This window comes from Podarcis gaigeae, assembly GCF_964106915.1.
Source record: "Podarcis gaigeae genome assembly, chromosome: 12".
NCBI classification, from domain to species: domain Eukaryota; kingdom Metazoa; phylum Chordata; class Lepidosauria; order Squamata; family Lacertidae; genus Podarcis; species Podarcis gaigeae.
The window spans coordinates 58,841,326-58,860,541 of NC_139688.1; the positions used below are offsets into that span (position 1 = coordinate 58,841,326).

The window sequence follows — 19,216 nt, forward strand, 5'->3', positions numbered from 1 at the left end:
AAATATAATAATTTGTTTGCAAAGGGCATATTTAAAGGCAAAACAACAAATCCTTAGTTCTTGTAGTGTTTTTTTAAAGCTAATTTTATTATGTTATTTGCCTTCTTGCTAATATGTGTATGTGCATGTAAAGTTAAATATAAAGAATTGATTATTGAGGAAATTAATGAAACAAAAGCAGTCTACTCTTTCAGCCAAGCATAAATCTTTATATTTTCACCTTCTTCCCAATTCAATTCAATTCAATTCAAGTATTTTATTAAAACTTCCAAGACTGTCAAATCATAAATCAAACCAAACCAAGAAATAACCGAAAAACAAAATTATTATTATTATTATTATTAATATTATTATTAATATTACTATTACTATTATTAATTCCCTGCATCTTTACTGAGAATGAAATTATTTGGAGGCTTATATCATTTTTCCCTGTAGAATACCCTCCTGGAGGATGTCAAAGAGTTAAACAACTATATAAATTTTTGTAGACATCTGAAGGCAGCCCTGTTTCGGGAAGCTTTTAATGTTTGATTTTTTGTTGTTTGATTTGTATTCTTGTTGGAAGCCACCCAGAGTAGTTGGGGTAACCCAGTCAGATGAGTGGGGTATAAGAAATTATAATTATTATTGTTGTTATCATTATTATTCCAATCCAAATGCCATAAACACTTGAGAAACCTAAAGCATAATTCTAATAAATATTAAATATAAACTACCTAATTATATTTAGCTAATAATATTGAACCAATACTCAAAATTTGCCAATCCAAGCCAGTAAGCCTACCTAATATCAAAGTTTCACATTTTCTTCAGTTTACCTATAAGATTGAGTTACCCGATATGCTCCCACTTGATAGCTTTGATCGGCAGAATTTGCACTTTTACGGGTGCCGCATAATACCTGCACCACATCTATAAGAACTCAATTGTTTAGTTTGGAAGCCTCAACACTTTGGAGCTCCCTGCCTATTTTTATCAGGCCTTCGTGCCCGCTGAAGACATTTTTATTTAGACAAGTCTACCCAGATTTTTATTTAGTTTGTGTGAGTTTTAATTTGTTTTAGTCTATTCTATTGTCGTTAAAACTTTATGTATGGTTTAAATTATGGTTGTAACTTTTTAGTAATAATTTTATTGTTCTATCTTTTTCATAAACTGCTTTGAGTTTTCTTTTACCATCAAGTAGTATATAAATTTTGTGAAATAAATAAATAATCTTTATTTATGGCAACCATAGCTGACTATAAGGTCAGGCCAAGAGGAGCCAGACTTTCACTTTCTGTCTTTCTTTCCTGTTAGGCTGTACTTAAGGAGATCGTGCATAGTTAATTCACTGTGCCCAAATACTTCAAAATAACAACAGGCAATGACCACACATAACACTAAGCCAAATCGTGGCTAAGCATGAAGGGGTAATGTGCATCTCTAACATATTTTACTTCCTCCCCTTTTTCAAAATCAAGGTACCAAAATATTCAGCGAACTATTGCTACGGAAAGAACAGATGAGGACACTGTGGTTAGCAGCAGGGTAGAGAGGCTTCCCGCTGGAGGAGGAAGTGATTCTGAGGCAGACCCTTCCCAGCCAAATTCAGGTAAGACATTTACATGAGCCAGTGTCCTCCTCTTACTATGGTATTGTATGAGCTTTGTAGATGAGTAGCATCACGTTTCACAGATGCTTCTCAGTGAGGATCTGGTTCTCACTGTTGTGATAAAGTCTATGTTGGGGTCGTAATTGGTGGGTCCCATATTCCCATATTGCGCTTCCATATTCCCTCCTGTTGGTTTGTTTATTTCATAAAATTTATATGCAGCTTGACTGTAAAAAATCCCAAAGCAGTTAACAAAAAGCTAAAACCATAACATCAGGAAAAAGATTTGATATGTTAAATGCACAAGAAGTTAAGATACTTGAAAAGATACTTGTGGATGTCAGAGATAAAAAGAACTATTCACTTTTACACTGGATATTTATTTATAAAACTAAGTTGGAAAGAACTTGTTGCCTAAAAGCCAAGACTTAGCTAAAGGAATCGACAAATAAGGAATTGAAAACACAAGAAGCACAGGTTTGTTGGGGAGGGTTGTGCCATGGATTAACAAGTCCTTTCTGTAACTACCAGGAAGTTGGCCAGAAGCCGTGCTTTAGAGAGGGAAAGCAGAAGAAGGGAGAATAGTCATTCAAAATTCAAATGTTCTCTTGCTGTGTATTACATGGAAGCCTTTTTATTTTCAGAAATTAGAAGAGAAGTACCTGTTTCACCTGTGAATTCTCAAAAAATCACTTTGTTGCTGCAGTCTCCAGCTGTAAAGTTCATCACCAACCCTGAGTTTTTCACGGTGCTGCATGCAAACTATGTAAGTGCTTGACCCTCATTTATCTTGCAAATTGCTGATATACTTTGATAGCAGCATCCAGGTGGCACTTCAGTTCTCTTTCTGCAATTGAGAATGTGTGAGAAAGAATGAAAGTGATCGGAGAAACTACGCAAAAGCCAGAATTGCGGGGAGAGAACTGAATTCTAGGGAAGAAAATACAATTATCCAAGTGATAAATTCATCCCCACTTGAATTTGTTCACCTGGATGGTCATGCGGAAGAAATTTGGCTTTGCAGCAATCCAGCAGCATGGTTTGCAAAACCCCCTCTACATGTGCCTCCTTTTTGAAAAAGGAGCATTTGGTGGTTTGCAAATGTATGATATCAAACCTTATCACTGAACATAAACTACAATGAGATGCTTAGTCATTGATCCACAACAGAGTATTGTTGAGTCATGCGTGTTCAAGGGGAATCATAATGCATAAAGGTAGCTTTTCTCACTGCTAAGATATTTCAGAATATGTTGGACAATTACTGTGCTCATCTGTTTCTGCCTTAATAGACCTGGATCTACATTATAATCCTTATGCAACATTTTGGTTAGCAAGGCCACTAGCTTGTCATATGTACAACTCATACTCTTCCCATTTCTCCATGCTAGAACATCCCTAACACATTCCCACACAATCACTAAATCAGTATTTTACCAAACTCTAACAAGTATCTCAGAACAGAGGTTTTCAGATCCTGGAATGCCTTTTGAAAGCTTCACATCCTCAAGGAGAAAATCAGTAGTTGGAGACAACCTCCCCAAGAGAGAACTTGTGTGGCATTACTGATCTCCCACCCACCCAAAATGGTTTTTAAAAGCATAGTTCCATTTAAGTTTCTATACTTCATGACAGTGAATGAGGCTTCCACCCATTGCAGTGTTGAAAAGCTAACCCCCACTTTTTTTTGTTGTTCTGAAGGAAGCTTCCAAGTGATGAGGAAGTATCCTTGCAATGCTATCAGGGAGTTACTGTGACTTTATTGAATTGCATTAATTGTTTTGATGAATTTGTTGTTGTTTGTTTGATATGATTTGTGTTTGATATTATAGCAGTTGCAGTGCTTGCTGCTTTTTAAATGGTGTTGTGATTATTGTGAACCACTTTGAACTCAACATTTGTTGTTGGAAAAGCAGAATACAAATATTAAATCAACACACCTCAGCCCCTAAAACATGCAGCCAAATGGGAATGTTGTGTGTATTCTAGGTTGCTTGTTCATTCATGCAAGGCATTGTGGGGTTCAGCAGCTGGTTCGTGCCATAGATGAACTAACTATATGCCCTAGAATTCATCTGAGAATAGTGTGCACTATCCTGGGGCTCTTTGGCAGATGTTCAGGGGTTTCTTGGTAGGCAAGTTGATGCAAAGAAGTTCCCCAGGAAGTTGAAAACTTGAAAACTGCACTGTCACAAGGCAAGAAAGTACAGTATGTATCAATTATCTCCACTCTTTTGGCAAATGCACACTTTCCCCTCATAATTGGCTAAGCAGAAACAAAATACAGTTTTAAAAATCATTTCAAGCTTTCTCTGAGAAGTATGTTGGAATGACTGGTAGAGCATAAGCAGTTTTCTTAAGATCCAGTTTTGGTTTGGTCAGGGGAGTCAAATACTATTCAGAAAGAAAACGTCTAAGATTAATCTGAATATTCCTCTTTGAACTTTTTGTGGCTTTCACTTTATATTAGTAGATCTTACATCAAAGCAGGTATCAAATTAATTTGAACAGAGCAACACCTTTTCTGTTACAGCAATGATTTCGATTCTGCCAAAGAAACCAGAATGACCTGCTGAAACATCTGTTAAGGCAGTCATACAAATTCCACTTATGTAAAAATAATATGCTACATAAATTTGGGCTTAATGTCGTTATAATATTTTAACCACAAACTCCAATTTAAATTTAGAAGCATTAATTATGGTCATGAAAATTGAATTGGAAAATATTATCCAGCAGCTGGAGCCGAAATGGAAAACAGATCTCTTCTTTACTTGAAGGCTTTAAAAAAACCTATGAAATTTTTGGTCTCTTTTAAGGTCTCAGAGAGCTACTAAAATGGTCAATGAGCTGGTGGTGGAATTCCAGAGTTTGTACTACTAAATTTCTGTAATCCAACCCCAAGCTAAATAGCAAGAACATTATCATATATTTCCAGAAATTAACGATCATTCGGGGACTTCCGGAGGCGGCGCGAACGGTAATGGCTGCAAAGACTGTAAGCAATTGATTTTTGGACTTTTATTAGGACTTATATACTCTCTTCTTTGTGGATTACAATTCTATTTAAGAAGCCCAGGTGTCAGAACTGCCTGAGCAGTAGAACTGTCAGACTGCAAATTTGGATACATTCTATTTAAACTTTGAGACAGTCTGAGGGAGTTCAGAATGGTTACGTTCTTGCATTATGGAACTCCAGTAAGCACAACTTGAAATATTGTGGCAAACCTAAAACCAACTCTGCTAAAACTACTTTTGTGAAGATCTCTAAGTATTGGTTCAGATTTCGTATGTGGAATGGACTCTTCTTCCTAGGACATTTTATGCTCCCCCTAGAGGATTGAGGATTTATAACAAAAACATTGTTTTACTTTCTATTTCCCGGCCCTCTGTTTGATTGCTACCACCTGGGCCGTAGCTTTCCCATGGGAACAACTCAGCTTGACCTTGACTGCTAGATAACTTTGGAATGAGTGGCGCAAAAAGAAAGGGATTAAGAACCAGACAAACAACTCTGACAACCGTAACTGCAGCCTCACAAGCACGCAGATCATCTGTGCCTACTTTGCCCTCGGAGGAAAAAGCTACCTCCCTGTCACAGACAGGGGAGGAAGAAACTGAGGATTTACAACTAGAAGAGATGGCCTCAGGAGGATCTGGTTCTGTATTAGAGAGAATTCTTGAGAAATTGGAGTCTTTGGATAGGAAAGTTGACCAACAAACTGCGAAAATTGACCTTAATACAGAAACTTTAAACAAATTATCTGGGCAAGTTGCACAGAATGCACAAGCAATCGGACAACTGAAGGAGGCTGCAGGTGAAAATCAGAAACTGGCCGAAGAGACCAGCCAAAGAGTGGGAGAGTTGGAAAAAGAAGTAAGGCCGCTCAGTAAGCAGGTTGGGGAACACCAGACCTACCTCTCCATGTTGGAACTTCGGAACAGGGAGATTAATTTAAGGATAAGATCGATACCAGAAGTGGAAGAAGGTAATCTAGCTGAGTTTCTGACCAAAGAATTCTCCAAGTTCTGGGGTCTAGAGGAGAAAGACTTTAAAATTGTGTCAGCCTTCAGACTTGGAAGACTCACAAAGAGAGAAAAGCCCAGAGACTGTTTGATTACGTTGAGATCAAAGGAGGAAAGGGACAAGATTTTGGGCCTGCACTACGGAAGCTCCCTGAACATTTCGGACAAAAGAATTGAGATTTTTAAGGACATTCCTAAACAGCTGTTGGATCTTAGATCTGAATATTTGGACTTAGTAAAACTGCTGAGAAGCAACTCAATCATCTTTAGGTGGGACTTTCCCCAAGGATTATCTTTTACCTTTAGAGGGAAGAAGATTAAAATTAGAACTTTGGAAGATAGGGATAAGTTTTTGACTGCCTACGGAGAGGACCTTCATAAAGGACTTGAACTACCCTCAGGGCCTGAACCACCACAGGTGCCTGTACCTCAGAACCCTGAAGACTCACAGAACAAAATACCACCCCAAGGAAACTAAACAGATCCATCCAGGATGTCTCTGCAACTTTTAAGCTGGAATATAAATGGCTGCAACAGCCCGGAAAAAAGGAAGAAAATCTTTCACATATTAAAAAAGGAGCAACTAGACATTACTTGCTTACAAGAAACACATGTGACTAGGCTCCACAGAAAAATATTGGTAAATAAAAGGTTAGGCCAAGAATTTATATCTTCGGACTCAGTTAAGAAGAGAGGAGTGGTGATATATGCAAAGGAGAGCCTCTCACCAAAATTTCTATTTAAAGATGAACATGGAAGAATTTTGGCAATTGAAATACAGCATCAAGGAGAGAAAATTTTGATATTAGGAATTTACGCTCCAAATGAAGGGAAATCAGAATTCTACAAGAAGTTGCATGAGATTATGCTGGATTATCTGGACTATGATAACATCATCATGATGGGAGATATGAATGGGATCGTTTCAACGAACATGGATAGGTCACAAAGCCAAAAGGTTACTAAAGATGGCAGACTACCAAAGACCTTTTTTGAAATGACAGACAACATGGACTGGATTGATATATGGAGGACAAAGAACCCCTTGGGGAAAGAAGGAACATTTTTCTCTGAAGCCCAACTGACTTGGACAAGAATTGACCAAATATGGATTTCTAGAGGTCTGGCTCCTAAGGTGAAGAAAGTGGAAATCTGCCCAAAGACCTGCTCCGATCATAACGCGTTGAAAATGGACATGACATTATTACCAACCGGCTCCTTTAGATGGAAGATGAATGACAACTTGTTTAGAGATCAGGAGATTATTAAGAAGGCCAAAAAAACAATAAAGGACTATTTTGAGATAAATTTGAACACTGCTGTGGAAAAAAGAACAATCTGGGACGCAAGCAAAGCTGTGATGAGAGGGTTCTTGATACAACAGAACGCCATAAAGAAAAGACTACAAAATGAGAAAAAGGATAAGATTTTGGGGAAAATTAAAGAGTTAGAGAAGAAACTAAGAGTAAACCCGAAGTCACAGCTGATCTTGAGAGAAATTAAACTTCATCAGGTACAATATTCCAAACTGATAAATCAGGAAATAGAATGGAAGATTAAATCAATGAAACAAAAAACATTTGAATCGGCTAATAAATGTGGGAAACTGCTGGCTTGGCAGTTGAAGAAGAGACAAAAGCTGAACATAGTAACAAATTTGGAAATAGAAGGAAGGAATATTCAGAACCCGGTGGAAATTAGAAAATGTTTCCAGAAATATTTTAAGAAATTATACACTCAAGGGCCACAAAATGAGGAAGAGATTGCAAAATTTTTGGAGAAAAATGGACTTAAAAAACTATCACAAGAAAATAGATCACTCCTGAATAGTAAAATAACACGATTAGAGATAGAACAGGCCATTCAGAATATGAAGTTGGGCAAGTCTCCAGGGCCAGATGGCTTGACCTCCAAGTACTATAAGATATTAAGTGACTATTTGATTCAACCACTGATGGAGGTCAGCAATGAAATTATGGAGGGAAAGAAGGCGCCTGAATCGTGGAAGGAAGCTTTCATCACATTGATACCAAAATCAGAAACTGAAAAGACACAACTTAAGAACTACCGTCCCATTTCCCTTTTAAATGTGGATTACAAAATATTTGCTGACGTTTTGGCAGGAAGACTCAAAAGGGTTTTAAATGAGACAATTCATAAAGACCAGGCAGGCTTTCTCCCAGGAAGATATTTGTTTGCTAATACAAGGAACATTATTGACATCTTGGAACTTTTGCAAACAAATATTAACACTAAAGCAGTTCTAATTTTTATAGACGCGGAGAAGGCCTTTGATAACATTTCTTGGAAATTTATGAAGGGGAATTTAAAAGAAATGGGAGTGGGGCGGGGTTTTGAAAATGGGATTGACGCGATTTACTCAGAACAAAAGGCAAAACTGATAGTCAACAATGTGGTTACAGAAGAGTTTAAGATTGAAAAAGGGACACGACAAGGCTGCCCGATTTCCCCCTTGCTGTTTATCTCTGTCCTGGAGGTGCTCTTGAACTTGATTAGAGGGGACCGGTTGGTGCAAGGGATTCAGATCGGAGCGAAACAATATAAACTTAAAGCTTTTGCAGATGACCTTGTTTTGACATTGCAAGAGCCAGAATCTAGCACAAAAAGAGTGTTACAATTGATTCAGGACTTTGGTCGGGTAGCGGGCTTTAAACTAAACAAACAGAAAACTAAGGTGTTGGGAAAAAACTTGACAGATGCAGAGTCAGAACGGTTTCAGAGAGAAACAGAACTAACTGTGGTTAAAAAAGTAAAGTACCTAGGGGTAAACATAACAGCAAAAAATCTGAGTCTATTTAAGGACAATTATGAAAAATGTTGGTCTGAAATTAAGAGAGACTTGGACAGTTGGTCAAAATTGAAGCTTTCTTTGTTAGGCCGAATTGCTGCTATTAAGATGAATGTATTGCCTAAGATGTTGTTTTTGTTTCAAACATTGCAAATTGTGGATAAGACGGAGTGCTTCAGGAAGTGGCAGAGAGATATTTCTAAATTTGTCTGGCAGGGCAAAAAGCCCAGAATTAAGTTTAAGATATTAACTGATGCGAAAGAAAGAGGGGGCTTTGCCCTGCCAGACTTAAGGTTGTACTATGAAGCCGCAGCTTTCTGCTGGCTAAAAGACTGGCTACTCCTAGAGGACACTGATGTGTTAGACTTAGAAGGTTTTAACAATGCATTTGGTTGGCATGCATACTTATGGTATGACAAAGTTAAGATCAATAAGGCCTTTAAGAACCATATTGTCAGGAAAGCAGTGTTTAATGTCTGGACAAAATATAAAGACCTATTGGAAAATAAAACTCCAAGATGGCTATCACCTCTGGAGGCTAAGGCCCGAAAAAGACCCAATATGGAGGCCAAATGGCCGAAATATTGGGAAATAATAGAGAAAGAGGGCAATAATTGGAAATTGCAGAGTTTGGAAAAAATGAAAGACAAAGTGCGAGACTGGTTACATTACGCTCAGATTCAAGAAATTTTTAAAAAGGATAAAAAGTTAGGATTCCAGGTGGAGAAATCGAAGTTGGAAACAGAATTGTTAGAACCTAAGACTAAAGTACTCTCAAGAATGTATAACTTGCTGTTGAAATGGAATACACAAGATGAAATGGTTAAGTCGGCCATGATAAAGTGGGCACAGGATATTGGGCATAATATTATGTTTGAGGATTGGGAAAGGTTGTGGACCACGGGGATGAACTTCACGGCATGTAATGCTCTGAAGGAAAATGTAATGAAAATGATATATAGGTGGTACATGACCCCAGTTAAACTTGCCAAAATATGCCATGTGCCAGACAATAAATGTTGGAAATGTAAGGAAAATGAAGGAACATTCTTTCACCTCTGGTGGACTTGTCCCAGGGTGAAGGTCTTCTGGGAAATGATATATAATGAGCTGAAAAAGGTATTTAAGTATACCTTCCTTAAGAAACCAGAGGCCTTCCTCCTGGGCATTGTCGGCCAGATGGTGCCAAAGAAGGACCGAACATTCTTTTTGTACGCAACAGCAGCAGCAAGGATACTTATCGCCAAGAAGTGGAAAACTCAAGATCTACCCACTCTGGAAGAATGGCAGATGCAGCTGATGGACTATATGCAACTGGCTGAGATGACTGGCAGAATTCGAGACCTGGGAGAAGAGAGGGTTGAAGAAGATTGGAGGAAATTTAAGACTTATTTACAAAAATATTGTGATTTGGTGGAAAGTTAAGTAGGATGTTTGATCATAAATAATTGGCCACCACAAAATCGGATCGGAATGGGATGTAAAGTGAGATTAAGAGAAATTAATTTACAGAGGATTATATTTAAATAAGTGGTTATAAAATTTGCAAATTAGATGATAAATTGCATGGAAAAATCTATGATGATGAAAATGGCAGCGGGAGATGTGAGGAAGTCCAAAGAAGTTATGAAACTCTGTTGAGATAAAAGAAAGGTTGTTAATCTTTGTACTTTATTTTGTAAAAACCCCTAATAAAAATTTTATTAAAAAAAAAAAAAAAAAAAAAAAAAAGAAATTAACGATCATTCACTGTGTGTGATCATAAATACTTAGCAAGTTACATGCGTGCTGGAGCAATGTGAGAGCCTCTTCCATGTGCCTACATGATATTTCACTGCAGCAATATCTGGAGGAAGGAACTGGAAGGTTGAGGCAAATGATATGATTCCTTCCCATGCCAATATCATAGGCCCTCAGGCAACGACTGCTTACTTACCAGAGCCACATGGCTCTTTCTTACAGATGTTGCTACAGGGGCAAGGGACCCACTGAATCACAGGAGGATGTAGTGTTATGCATTCTGGATGGCTATAGTCTGACCACTAAGACCAACCATGTCTCAATTTGATCTGGAATAATCTTGGTATTTGTGAACTTTCTTGCTGAGCATTTAAAGGCTCTTAATGCGGGTGGCACTGTGGGTTAAACCACAGAGCCTAGGGTTTGTCAATCAGAAGGTCGGCGGTTCGAATCCCTGCGGTGGGGTGAGCTTCCGTGGCTCAGTCTCAGCTCCTGCCAACCAGCAGTTCAAAAGCACGAAGTACAAGTAGATAAATAAGTACTGCTCCGGCGGGAAGGTAAACGGCGTTTCCGTGCGCTGTTCTGGTTCGCCAGAAGCGGCTTAGTCATGCTGGCCACATGACCTGGAAACTGTACGCCGGATCCCTCAGCCAGTAAAGCGAGATGAGCGCCGTAACCCCAGAGTTGTCTGTGACTGGACCTAACGGTCAGGGATCCCTTAACCTTTTAATGTGGGAGAAGACATACAGGCAGCAACCATTTTAGGTGTGTCCAAATGACAAGCAGGTCCTTTTGGACCCGGAAGAGGGATGGAATGGGGACAGGAAGGAATGGAACCCGCACATGAAATGGCCATTGCCTGTATTAAATGCATATTCTTTGGGCCCTTTATTAAAAGACAAGCCTACCCTTCTGTAAATAACCAGACTTTGGAGTCTAGCAGCTCACAAGGCTCTTAAGAGCAGTTACATGATTTACCATTTCAGACAAGAGAGTTTGGGGGGAGGGGGTTGCCTGTATGAGTCATACATATTCTGGAAAAGGTCATTAGAGGTGACACATTTGCAGTCATGAAAGCTTTGTTTTCCCCTCCTGCTTTTTGTATCCAGAGTGCCTATCGAGTGTTTACCAACAGCACCTGCTTAAAGCATATGATTCTAAAGATCCGCAGAGATGCTCGGAATTTTGAGCGCTATCAGCACAACAGGGACCTGGTAAATTTCATCAACATGTTTGCTGACACACGGCTGGAGCTTCCCCGCGGCTGGGAGATCAAAACTGATCAACAAGGCAAGGTACAATAATTTATACAATATTGAGTTCTCTGCAAATTTATCTGACTTATTTTATGAGGTTGACCAAGAATGCCCAAGGTGTTGAAATGTATTAGCTTTGAAGTTTGTGCCTTATTCTCAGATGTCTCCTCCTGAGTCATTCAGTGGCATACACATTAATAGGCTAAGTATATGAATTTGGGGACCTGAATACATTTACACAACTGCCAGTGCTGGCTGTCTACAGGCAATCAGGCCGCTGAGCAGTCACAAAGGACAAGTGGACCACAAGCACCTCAGTCGGTGGAGGTGGTCCAAAGGGCTACAGTAAATGTGATAAGGTGTACCCCTGTAAGCCCCTGCGTGTGCTGCTAATAGAAAAGTTCACCTTCCCCATTGGGGTAGAAAAACAGCTAACACATAAATCACAAGCCACAGCACAAAGCTAGAAGAAGAAGCATAGCATATAATAGAACGCAAATGGCTACACGTAACACAGGTTCCCAGCACACACAGGGGCTTTTGCAACAATGCAACGGCCATGGGTGGGAATCAAAGCTGCGTGCAAGTGCAACAACTTGAGATGTACTTTTATGTATATGTTTGGTCTAACAACTTGAATGAGGTAATGATGTGCCGTATATGGCAGGTGGAAATTGAAATGCTTTGTAAAAACTTATATATACCCCCTCTTGCCACTAGGAGGGGGTCCAGACTTTGCAGAACATATCCCACTGGATCAAATAAATGGCTGGACTTTATCTCCTCCCGGCTCCTGAGTCTTATTGACAAGAAACTTAGGGGGTTTTATAGGGTTTGACCGCTTGCAACAGGTCCACACCTGAACATCTAATTGTTCAAATGGAAGAGCCAGGCAAGATGCCTTAGAGGACCATGCAGAATCCTGCTGAATACATTGTTTACTCTGGTTGCTTTATCAGTATTATAATCATTGTTCTTTTCCAACATTATTTTATTACAGTCCTTCTTTGTTGACCACAACAGCCGTGCTACTACTTTCATTGATCCCAGGATCCCACTTCAAAATGGCCGCCTACCCAATCATTTGACTCACAGACAGCATCTTCAGCGACTCCGCAGCTACAGTGCTGGAGAGGTCTGTTTTCTTGCTCTAATTCATTAGAATTTCTGGATAAATGGGTATATTCACAGCAAAGCAATTTCTTTGTATTCGCCTTGCTAGCTTTATAATTTGTAGGAAGTGGCTGGATACGTAATAAATTATTATTATATTGTGGCCTGAAACCTGGGGGGGAGAATGATGATGAATTAGAATTCAGATACGTATACCCTATTAACTGAGCCCCTATTCAGCCCATTCAATACTTGGTAGATACCAGGAGCAGGCTACACTCACCCTGACACAGTCTAGTAAGAAAAGAAAAATTCCAGAAGATTAAATGATACAGACTAAGCCATATTGGGGAGGGGGCAAGAAGGCATATCGTAGTGGTAAAGAAAGACAGAGCTTACCCAGCTATAAGTTGCCAGTGTGGTACGAAAAATAAATGACCTTATAAACAGCTGCAGATATTAGCTTCAGCACGGCTATCAATACCTCATGCAGCATTCATATCTTGTAAAGTGATTAGAACAGATTTATATCTGCTTGTTTCCAAGCAATTCATTTGCTGGCTGTCAACAGCAGATTGTATCTTGGCTGTGAATCCTGGAAGACTTGCTCCCTGCCTTGCAGGCCTTTCCCACGAGGCCTGGGGAGGAGGGGCCCTGACTGACTCCAGCTACAAAAGCTGAGGCTGAGACACTGGGACTGCGGTATAGTTTAAGAGTTTTTTGGGGGTGGAGGGTTGCGGGGTGAGTTGTTGCTATTATTGATTTTTTTTTGTATCTTTACTTTTAGATCTTCTTATGATTTATGTGGCAATTGTTTAATTTGGTTGTGTACCTTTTGATGTTTTATTTATTGTTTATGACTACTTTTGTTATGTTTGCAATGTACTTTTTCCCCATGTTGTAAGCCACCTTGAGCATGGAAAGGCAGCATACAAATAAAATGATGCATGCATGCATGTTTTTATTTGCAGCTGCCTGTCTTTAGGGCTGGTGCTGCCCATCCACAGATTATACAGTTGCCTAGGTTTTCTGTAGAATGCACAACTTCAAGATGTGGGTCCTTCTGTCATTCACAAAACACAGAGAAACAAAGCACAGACCTTGGTGGGAACACTAACCGTTCTGGCCTGGAGTACATTGGCATAGTAGCTGGATGGGCCATAAGACAGTTCAAACAAAGTAGGAGCAGCTAATTAAGGAAGGCCTTGGGGCCAGAAAAACATAAAAGACTCCTTGGTACCTACGGGCTTTTTGGGTGAGGGAGTCTCTTAGACCCATCCTTCTGACACATGCTCAGCGACAGCCTTCATTGCAGCATGCAGTTCTCCAACATTTCTTAGAAGCTAGGCTTCACTAATTCTTCTTTCCTCTGTGTATTGTTCCGCCTGTCCCAAATTGCAACGAAATATTATGGTTGGAGGCTGGGATCTTACCTTTTACCAGCTTTGTCGTCTTTGTTGTTCAGGTGAACTATCTGCTTTGTGGATGGGTTTTGTTCTGCAATCTTTCTGTGACAATTTTCATGTTGGTTTGTTAAGTGCTTAAATCTATCTAAACACCATAGGAATAACTCCACTGAGACTGATATAATGGTGCCTATCACATACAAAAGAGCGGGAATCAAAAGCAGGCAGTTTCCTTTCTTAGCAGGCAGTACACAGCGTGTTTCTATTTTGAATAGTAGGCAACGTCTTTTTAAAATTCTCTCATTAGTGTGCAGCATTTTCTTTTTCAATACATACGTTGCTATATTGGCTGGTTCCTCATTACCTATATGCTACATGTATGTTCTCCTTTTCAGAAGTGATTTGTCACATTTACCGTATTTTTCGCCCTATAGGACGCACTTTTTCCCCTCCAAAAATGAAGGGGAAATGTGTGTGCGTCCTATGGGGTGAATACAGGCTTTCGCTGAAGCCTGGAGAGCCAGAGGGGTCGGTGGGCACCGACCCCTGTCGCTCTCCAGGCTTCAGGAAGCTCTGCACAATCCTCCGGAGCCCGGCGCGAAGCCGCGCCGGGCTCCCAAAGGTTGCGCAGAGCTGCCTGCGCTCCCGAATGTGCGCTCAGCTTCGGCATCGCTCTGGCTCCCGTTCTGGGGTTGGGGGAAGCTCGGCCTTCCCCCGCCCCAGCCCTGCACCTGTGGGGGGGGGAATAATTTTTTTCCCTTTATTTCTCCCACAAAAAAAATATATAGGTGCGTCCTATGGGACGGTGCGTCCTATAGGGCGAAAAATACGGTAGCTACTTTTTATAAATAGATAATTTAAAAGAACTGTGCTTTACTGTGATACAGAAATTGAATAGGTACACCTGAAACCTTGAATTTAACACCAACTTCTTGAATATGTGCATTTTCTTATTGCAATAATTCTCAAATGCTGTAGATAATTATTAATATTTTTGATTTTGAAAAATCAGCTGTCTGAGGCTGAAACCCTGAACACAGAATGAGTAGCCCTGATCCAAATGGGAAGTCCATAGCTATTGAGGCTGTGGCTCCAATCTGGTGGAATACTCTGTCACAAGAGACTAGGGCCCTGCGGGACTTGACATCTTTCCGCAGGGCCTGCAAGACAGAGCTGTTCCACCAGGCCTTTGGCCAGGGCACAGCCTGACTCCCTCCTTCGGCAATCTTCGCGGAGCTCTGGCACGATCGTTGACATTGGTTTGATTTGAATTAATTTTATAAGGAATGATTTTAGAGTGTTGTGTTGTGTTGTACAGTTGTACTGTTTTATTGTTGTTAGCCGCCCTGAGCCCGGCTTCGGCTGGGGAGGGTGGGATATAAATAAAATTTATTATTATTATTATTATACATCCTCTTCAGAAAGCAGTCATACTTAAACAGCTGTTGGCAAGAGGGAGTATCAGCTAAATTCAGCCCCTCTCCCTTTACCTCCCAACAGATGTTTGGTGAGATTACAGTTCTTTGAAAAGAATTTACTGCATACAGTCTTGTCTACTGGATAAAGGATAAGAGTTGAATGTCTGGTTGTTATGTGTGTAGGCGGCTGGGAACACATGCATATTGTGTCTGCCTGGATTAGTATATGACTGGGATTTATGGGCAAGTAAAGCATAAGAACATAAGAAGAGCCTGCTAGATCAGGCCAGTAGCCCATCTAGTCCAGCGTCCTCTTCTCACAGATGCCTGTGAGAAACCCACAAGCAGGACCTCAGCAGAAAGAGCATATGCCTGTCTTGTGGCAGGTGGTAGACCTCATGGCTAGGAGCCACTGATGTGTACAGGGCAGGAGTGCAGCTAAACTCCGGTCATTAGTAACATTATCTTTCAATTAATAACATAATGGTACTCTTCGTGTTTTCCAAATCCATCCAAAACCATCAAACACTTTTTCCTGTTCTACCTATAGTCCGACAGATAAACATTACTTGCCTGTAAGTACACACACACAGAAAAAACCAACAACTATTTATGAAGTCACACAAAGTATTTTACTAGCAACCCCTCAGTCAGTAGAGTGTGAGACTCTTAATCTCAGGGCAACTCGCACCTCCCTCCCCCACACCTTGGGCAAAAGATTGTACAGGGTTGGACTAGATGATCCTTGAGGTCCCTTCCAACACTACAATTCTATGGTTCTATCCCTCTAGGCGTCAGAGGTCTCTCGAAACAGAGGAGTTTCTCTGTTGACCAGGCCAGGCAACAGTCTTGTAACCGCAATTCGAAATCAGCACCATCATGAGTCTTTACCTCTGGGTATGTATGGCTGCTTTTCAATGAGTTTACATTGTAGCTCTTTATAAGTCTCTCCCCACAGGAAGAAAACAGCATCTTGCGTATTTTTTGTGTATTCTTGTTTTTTCATTGTGATCCTATGCAGAGGAAGAGAGGATGAATGGCTGAAACAAGTCTCTCAGCTCCATTGGAGTGGGTGGGTGCGTCACATCTAGGTTTGCAGAGCAAAAGTAGGGGGCAGGAGAAGGCTTGAGTACCCCCTCCTGCCTGCTGCTTTTCCACTTCAAATCATAGCTTCCCTCCTTCTTTGTTGCAGCTTTTCAGCATTCACTCAGGTTCCTAGATCTACACCTTTTGGTGAACGTTTACTTCAAGCCCTTTATACGCAAGTCACTTCGAACACATGATGAAGTGGGATAAAAGGGCTTTGAATAAATAAACCGCTCCCTTAGGTGAGGCAGCCTGGATGGCTCTAGGAATTTCCAGGTGTTATGTACCGAAGTTCTCACCCTGGGCCAGCAGGGGGATACTGTAGATAGTTTCTACTCAGGTCCATATATGCAAATAAGGGATCGAAAGTGACGTTCAGTGATTGGATAGTTACAGAAAGTTGTTACAATTACGTTGTACTGGAGCTCTATATAAGCAGGCTGGTTGAACCTTTCAGTTCACTTCTGTTCTGACCTGTGAATAAACAAGAGCTGTTTGGAAAATCACTGTGTCATCTGATATGTTCACCCACAACTTAACACCAGGCGTATTTAAAAACCCACCTCCCAAGAAGCAGGCCTTCTTCAGCTGAGCTTTCATTGGCTTGTATCTCTCCACTCCTTTACCTGTTAAACCTGCTTTCCTTCTCCAAGTGTCTTGGAGAAGAGCAAAAGGTTGCAGGAGGGAAGAGTTCCCTGAAGCCTAGAAATTGCCAAGGAACTGCCTGGTGGGTGGCAAATGATGTCAAAAGCATCATTTATTTACACAAGGGAATCCTAGGTTGGATTATAAATCCCTTATTTCCTGGGCAGAAAATGGGATGTACAGTATCCTTTGCATCCATAAGTATGGGCATTCTGGAGTACTCCTATAGGGAGTATTTCTATTTGCACTAGGGAGTGACTATTCTATTACAGTGATATATATGTATCTGTATTGTACATGTGTACGTGAAGGAGCGTCTCCACCCCCAGACACTGAGGTCCAGCTCTGAGGGCCTTCTGGCGGTTCCCTTACTACGAGAAGTGAAGCTTGGTAGTCTCACCCCCCCTGTGGATTGCCCTGCTGGCAGATGTCAAAGAGTTAAACAACCATATAATTTTTTGTAGACTTTTGAAGGCAGCCTTGCTTTAGGAAGTTTTAATGCTTTATTATGCTTTTGTATATACTGGAAGCTGCCCAGAGTGGATGGGGCAACCCAGTCAGATGGGCGGGGTGGTGGTGGTGGTGGGGGGGTGTTCTGCCTTGACTCCTGATAAACAATGTATCTTTTAAAATAGTTTTCATTATTTGTTAAACAAAATTTATTTACTTACTTTACATGTTACCTTTTCTACCAAGGCACCCAAGTGCTTTAATGTTTAAAAATGCTAAAACAACAGAATAAGTCTTTAACTGAAATTTCTATAATGTTTGTGTTCTTTCCCCCGATCCAGCATACAATGATAAAATTGTTGCATTTCTACGCCAGCCCAACATCTTTGAAATGCTGCAGGAGCGTCAGCCAAGTTTGGCAAGAAATCATGCACTCAGGTACAGCTGTAGTTAAATTATTTAATTCTTTTGTTGCATGTAAAATGCGAGGACCCATAGATTGGTAGTAGACTGTGCTTTACGTGCACAAGGTCACAGATTCATTCACTGGCGTCTCCAGTTTAAGCAAGATCTCTGCTATATATAAAGTATCTATATGGAGAATATTGTTGACTACTAATACAGTTATTTTAGCAGCAAAGCATTATGTGCTGAAAAGCAGATTGTAAGCAATGCTTATAACAGCAGAATAACCCCTAGTCATGCGTAGTCTAATAAACCTCTTGTTCCAGTGTATAAATATAATAAAAAAACCCTGGATACTTGAGTCACAACCTGGATACTTGAGCCAAACACAGCCCAACAGCCACATATTATGGTTGGGGCAAGGTGATTAATTATTATCATTTTTATTATTTATTATATTTCTATACCACCCTTCATCCGAGGATCACAGGGCGGTTTACTTTATAAAAACAGAAAATACATAAAATAAAAACAAAACAGTAACTCCCCCCCCCCCCCAAGTTTAAAAGGCCATAGATTGTTTAATTAGCCAAAGGCCTGGGGAAAGAGGAGTGGTTTTGCCTGGCAGCTTCAGTTTGTTGGCTCTTATCCAGTCCATTACTAAGGCAAGACAATGGTCCAGCACATCCGCTGCCACAGATGCAGATGAAAAGGAAAAGTAGAGCTTTGTGCCATCAGCATATTGGTGACAACATACTCCAACAACCCAGATGACTCCACTCAGTGTTTCATGAAGATGTTGAACAGATAGAGTTGAGCCCTGTGGAACCCCACATTGAAGGCTCCATGGGGCTGAAAAGCACCCCCCAAGCATCACCCTCTGGAAACAACCATCCAAGTAGGACCAGAACCACCACAGAAGGGTGCCACCTACCCCTAACTCAGACAACCGCTCCAGAAGGATACTGTGGTTGATGGTATTGAATGCCATTGAGAAGTTGATGAGAATTAACAAGGACACATTTTCCCTGTCTCTCTCCTGACACAGATCATCCTACAGGGCAACCAAGGCAGTTTCTGTGCCAAAACCGGGCCTAAGCTCCCAACTGAAATGGATCTAGCAAACCGGTTTCCTCCAATAGAGCCTTAACACACACACACAACCTCAGAAACTCCATTGTTGCTGTCCTAGACAGGCAGCAAAAGCAGGAGGTTTAGTGAATGGGCTCTCACATGCACATGGTGGAATGAATTGGGATTTTCAG

The 19,216-nt window shown here is 40.6% G+C and overlaps 1 protein-coding gene across 7 annotated transcripts in view; it reads left to right on the forward strand.

Moving 5' to 3' along the window:
* Positions 1 to 19,216, forward strand: part of HECW1 (HECT, C2 and WW domain containing E3 ubiquitin protein ligase 1) — a 192,074-nt gene that overhangs the window by 145,280 nt on the left and 27,578 nt on the right. For all 7 annotated transcript variants that reach the window (XM_083706240.1, XM_083706237.1, XM_083706236.1 and 4 more), the window contains 6 exons: positions 1,467 to 1,597; positions 2,242 to 2,363; positions 11,282 to 11,467; positions 12,429 to 12,563; positions 16,157 to 16,262; positions 17,888 to 17,984. In XM_083706240.1, the coding sequence (XP_083562366.1) occupies positions 1,467 to 1,597; positions 2,242 to 2,363; positions 11,282 to 11,467; positions 12,429 to 12,563; positions 16,157 to 16,262; positions 17,888 to 17,984 (777 nt within the window). The remainder of the gene's footprint in view (positions 1 to 1,466; positions 1,598 to 2,241; positions 2,364 to 11,281; positions 11,468 to 12,428; positions 12,564 to 16,156; positions 16,263 to 17,887; positions 17,985 to 19,216) is intronic.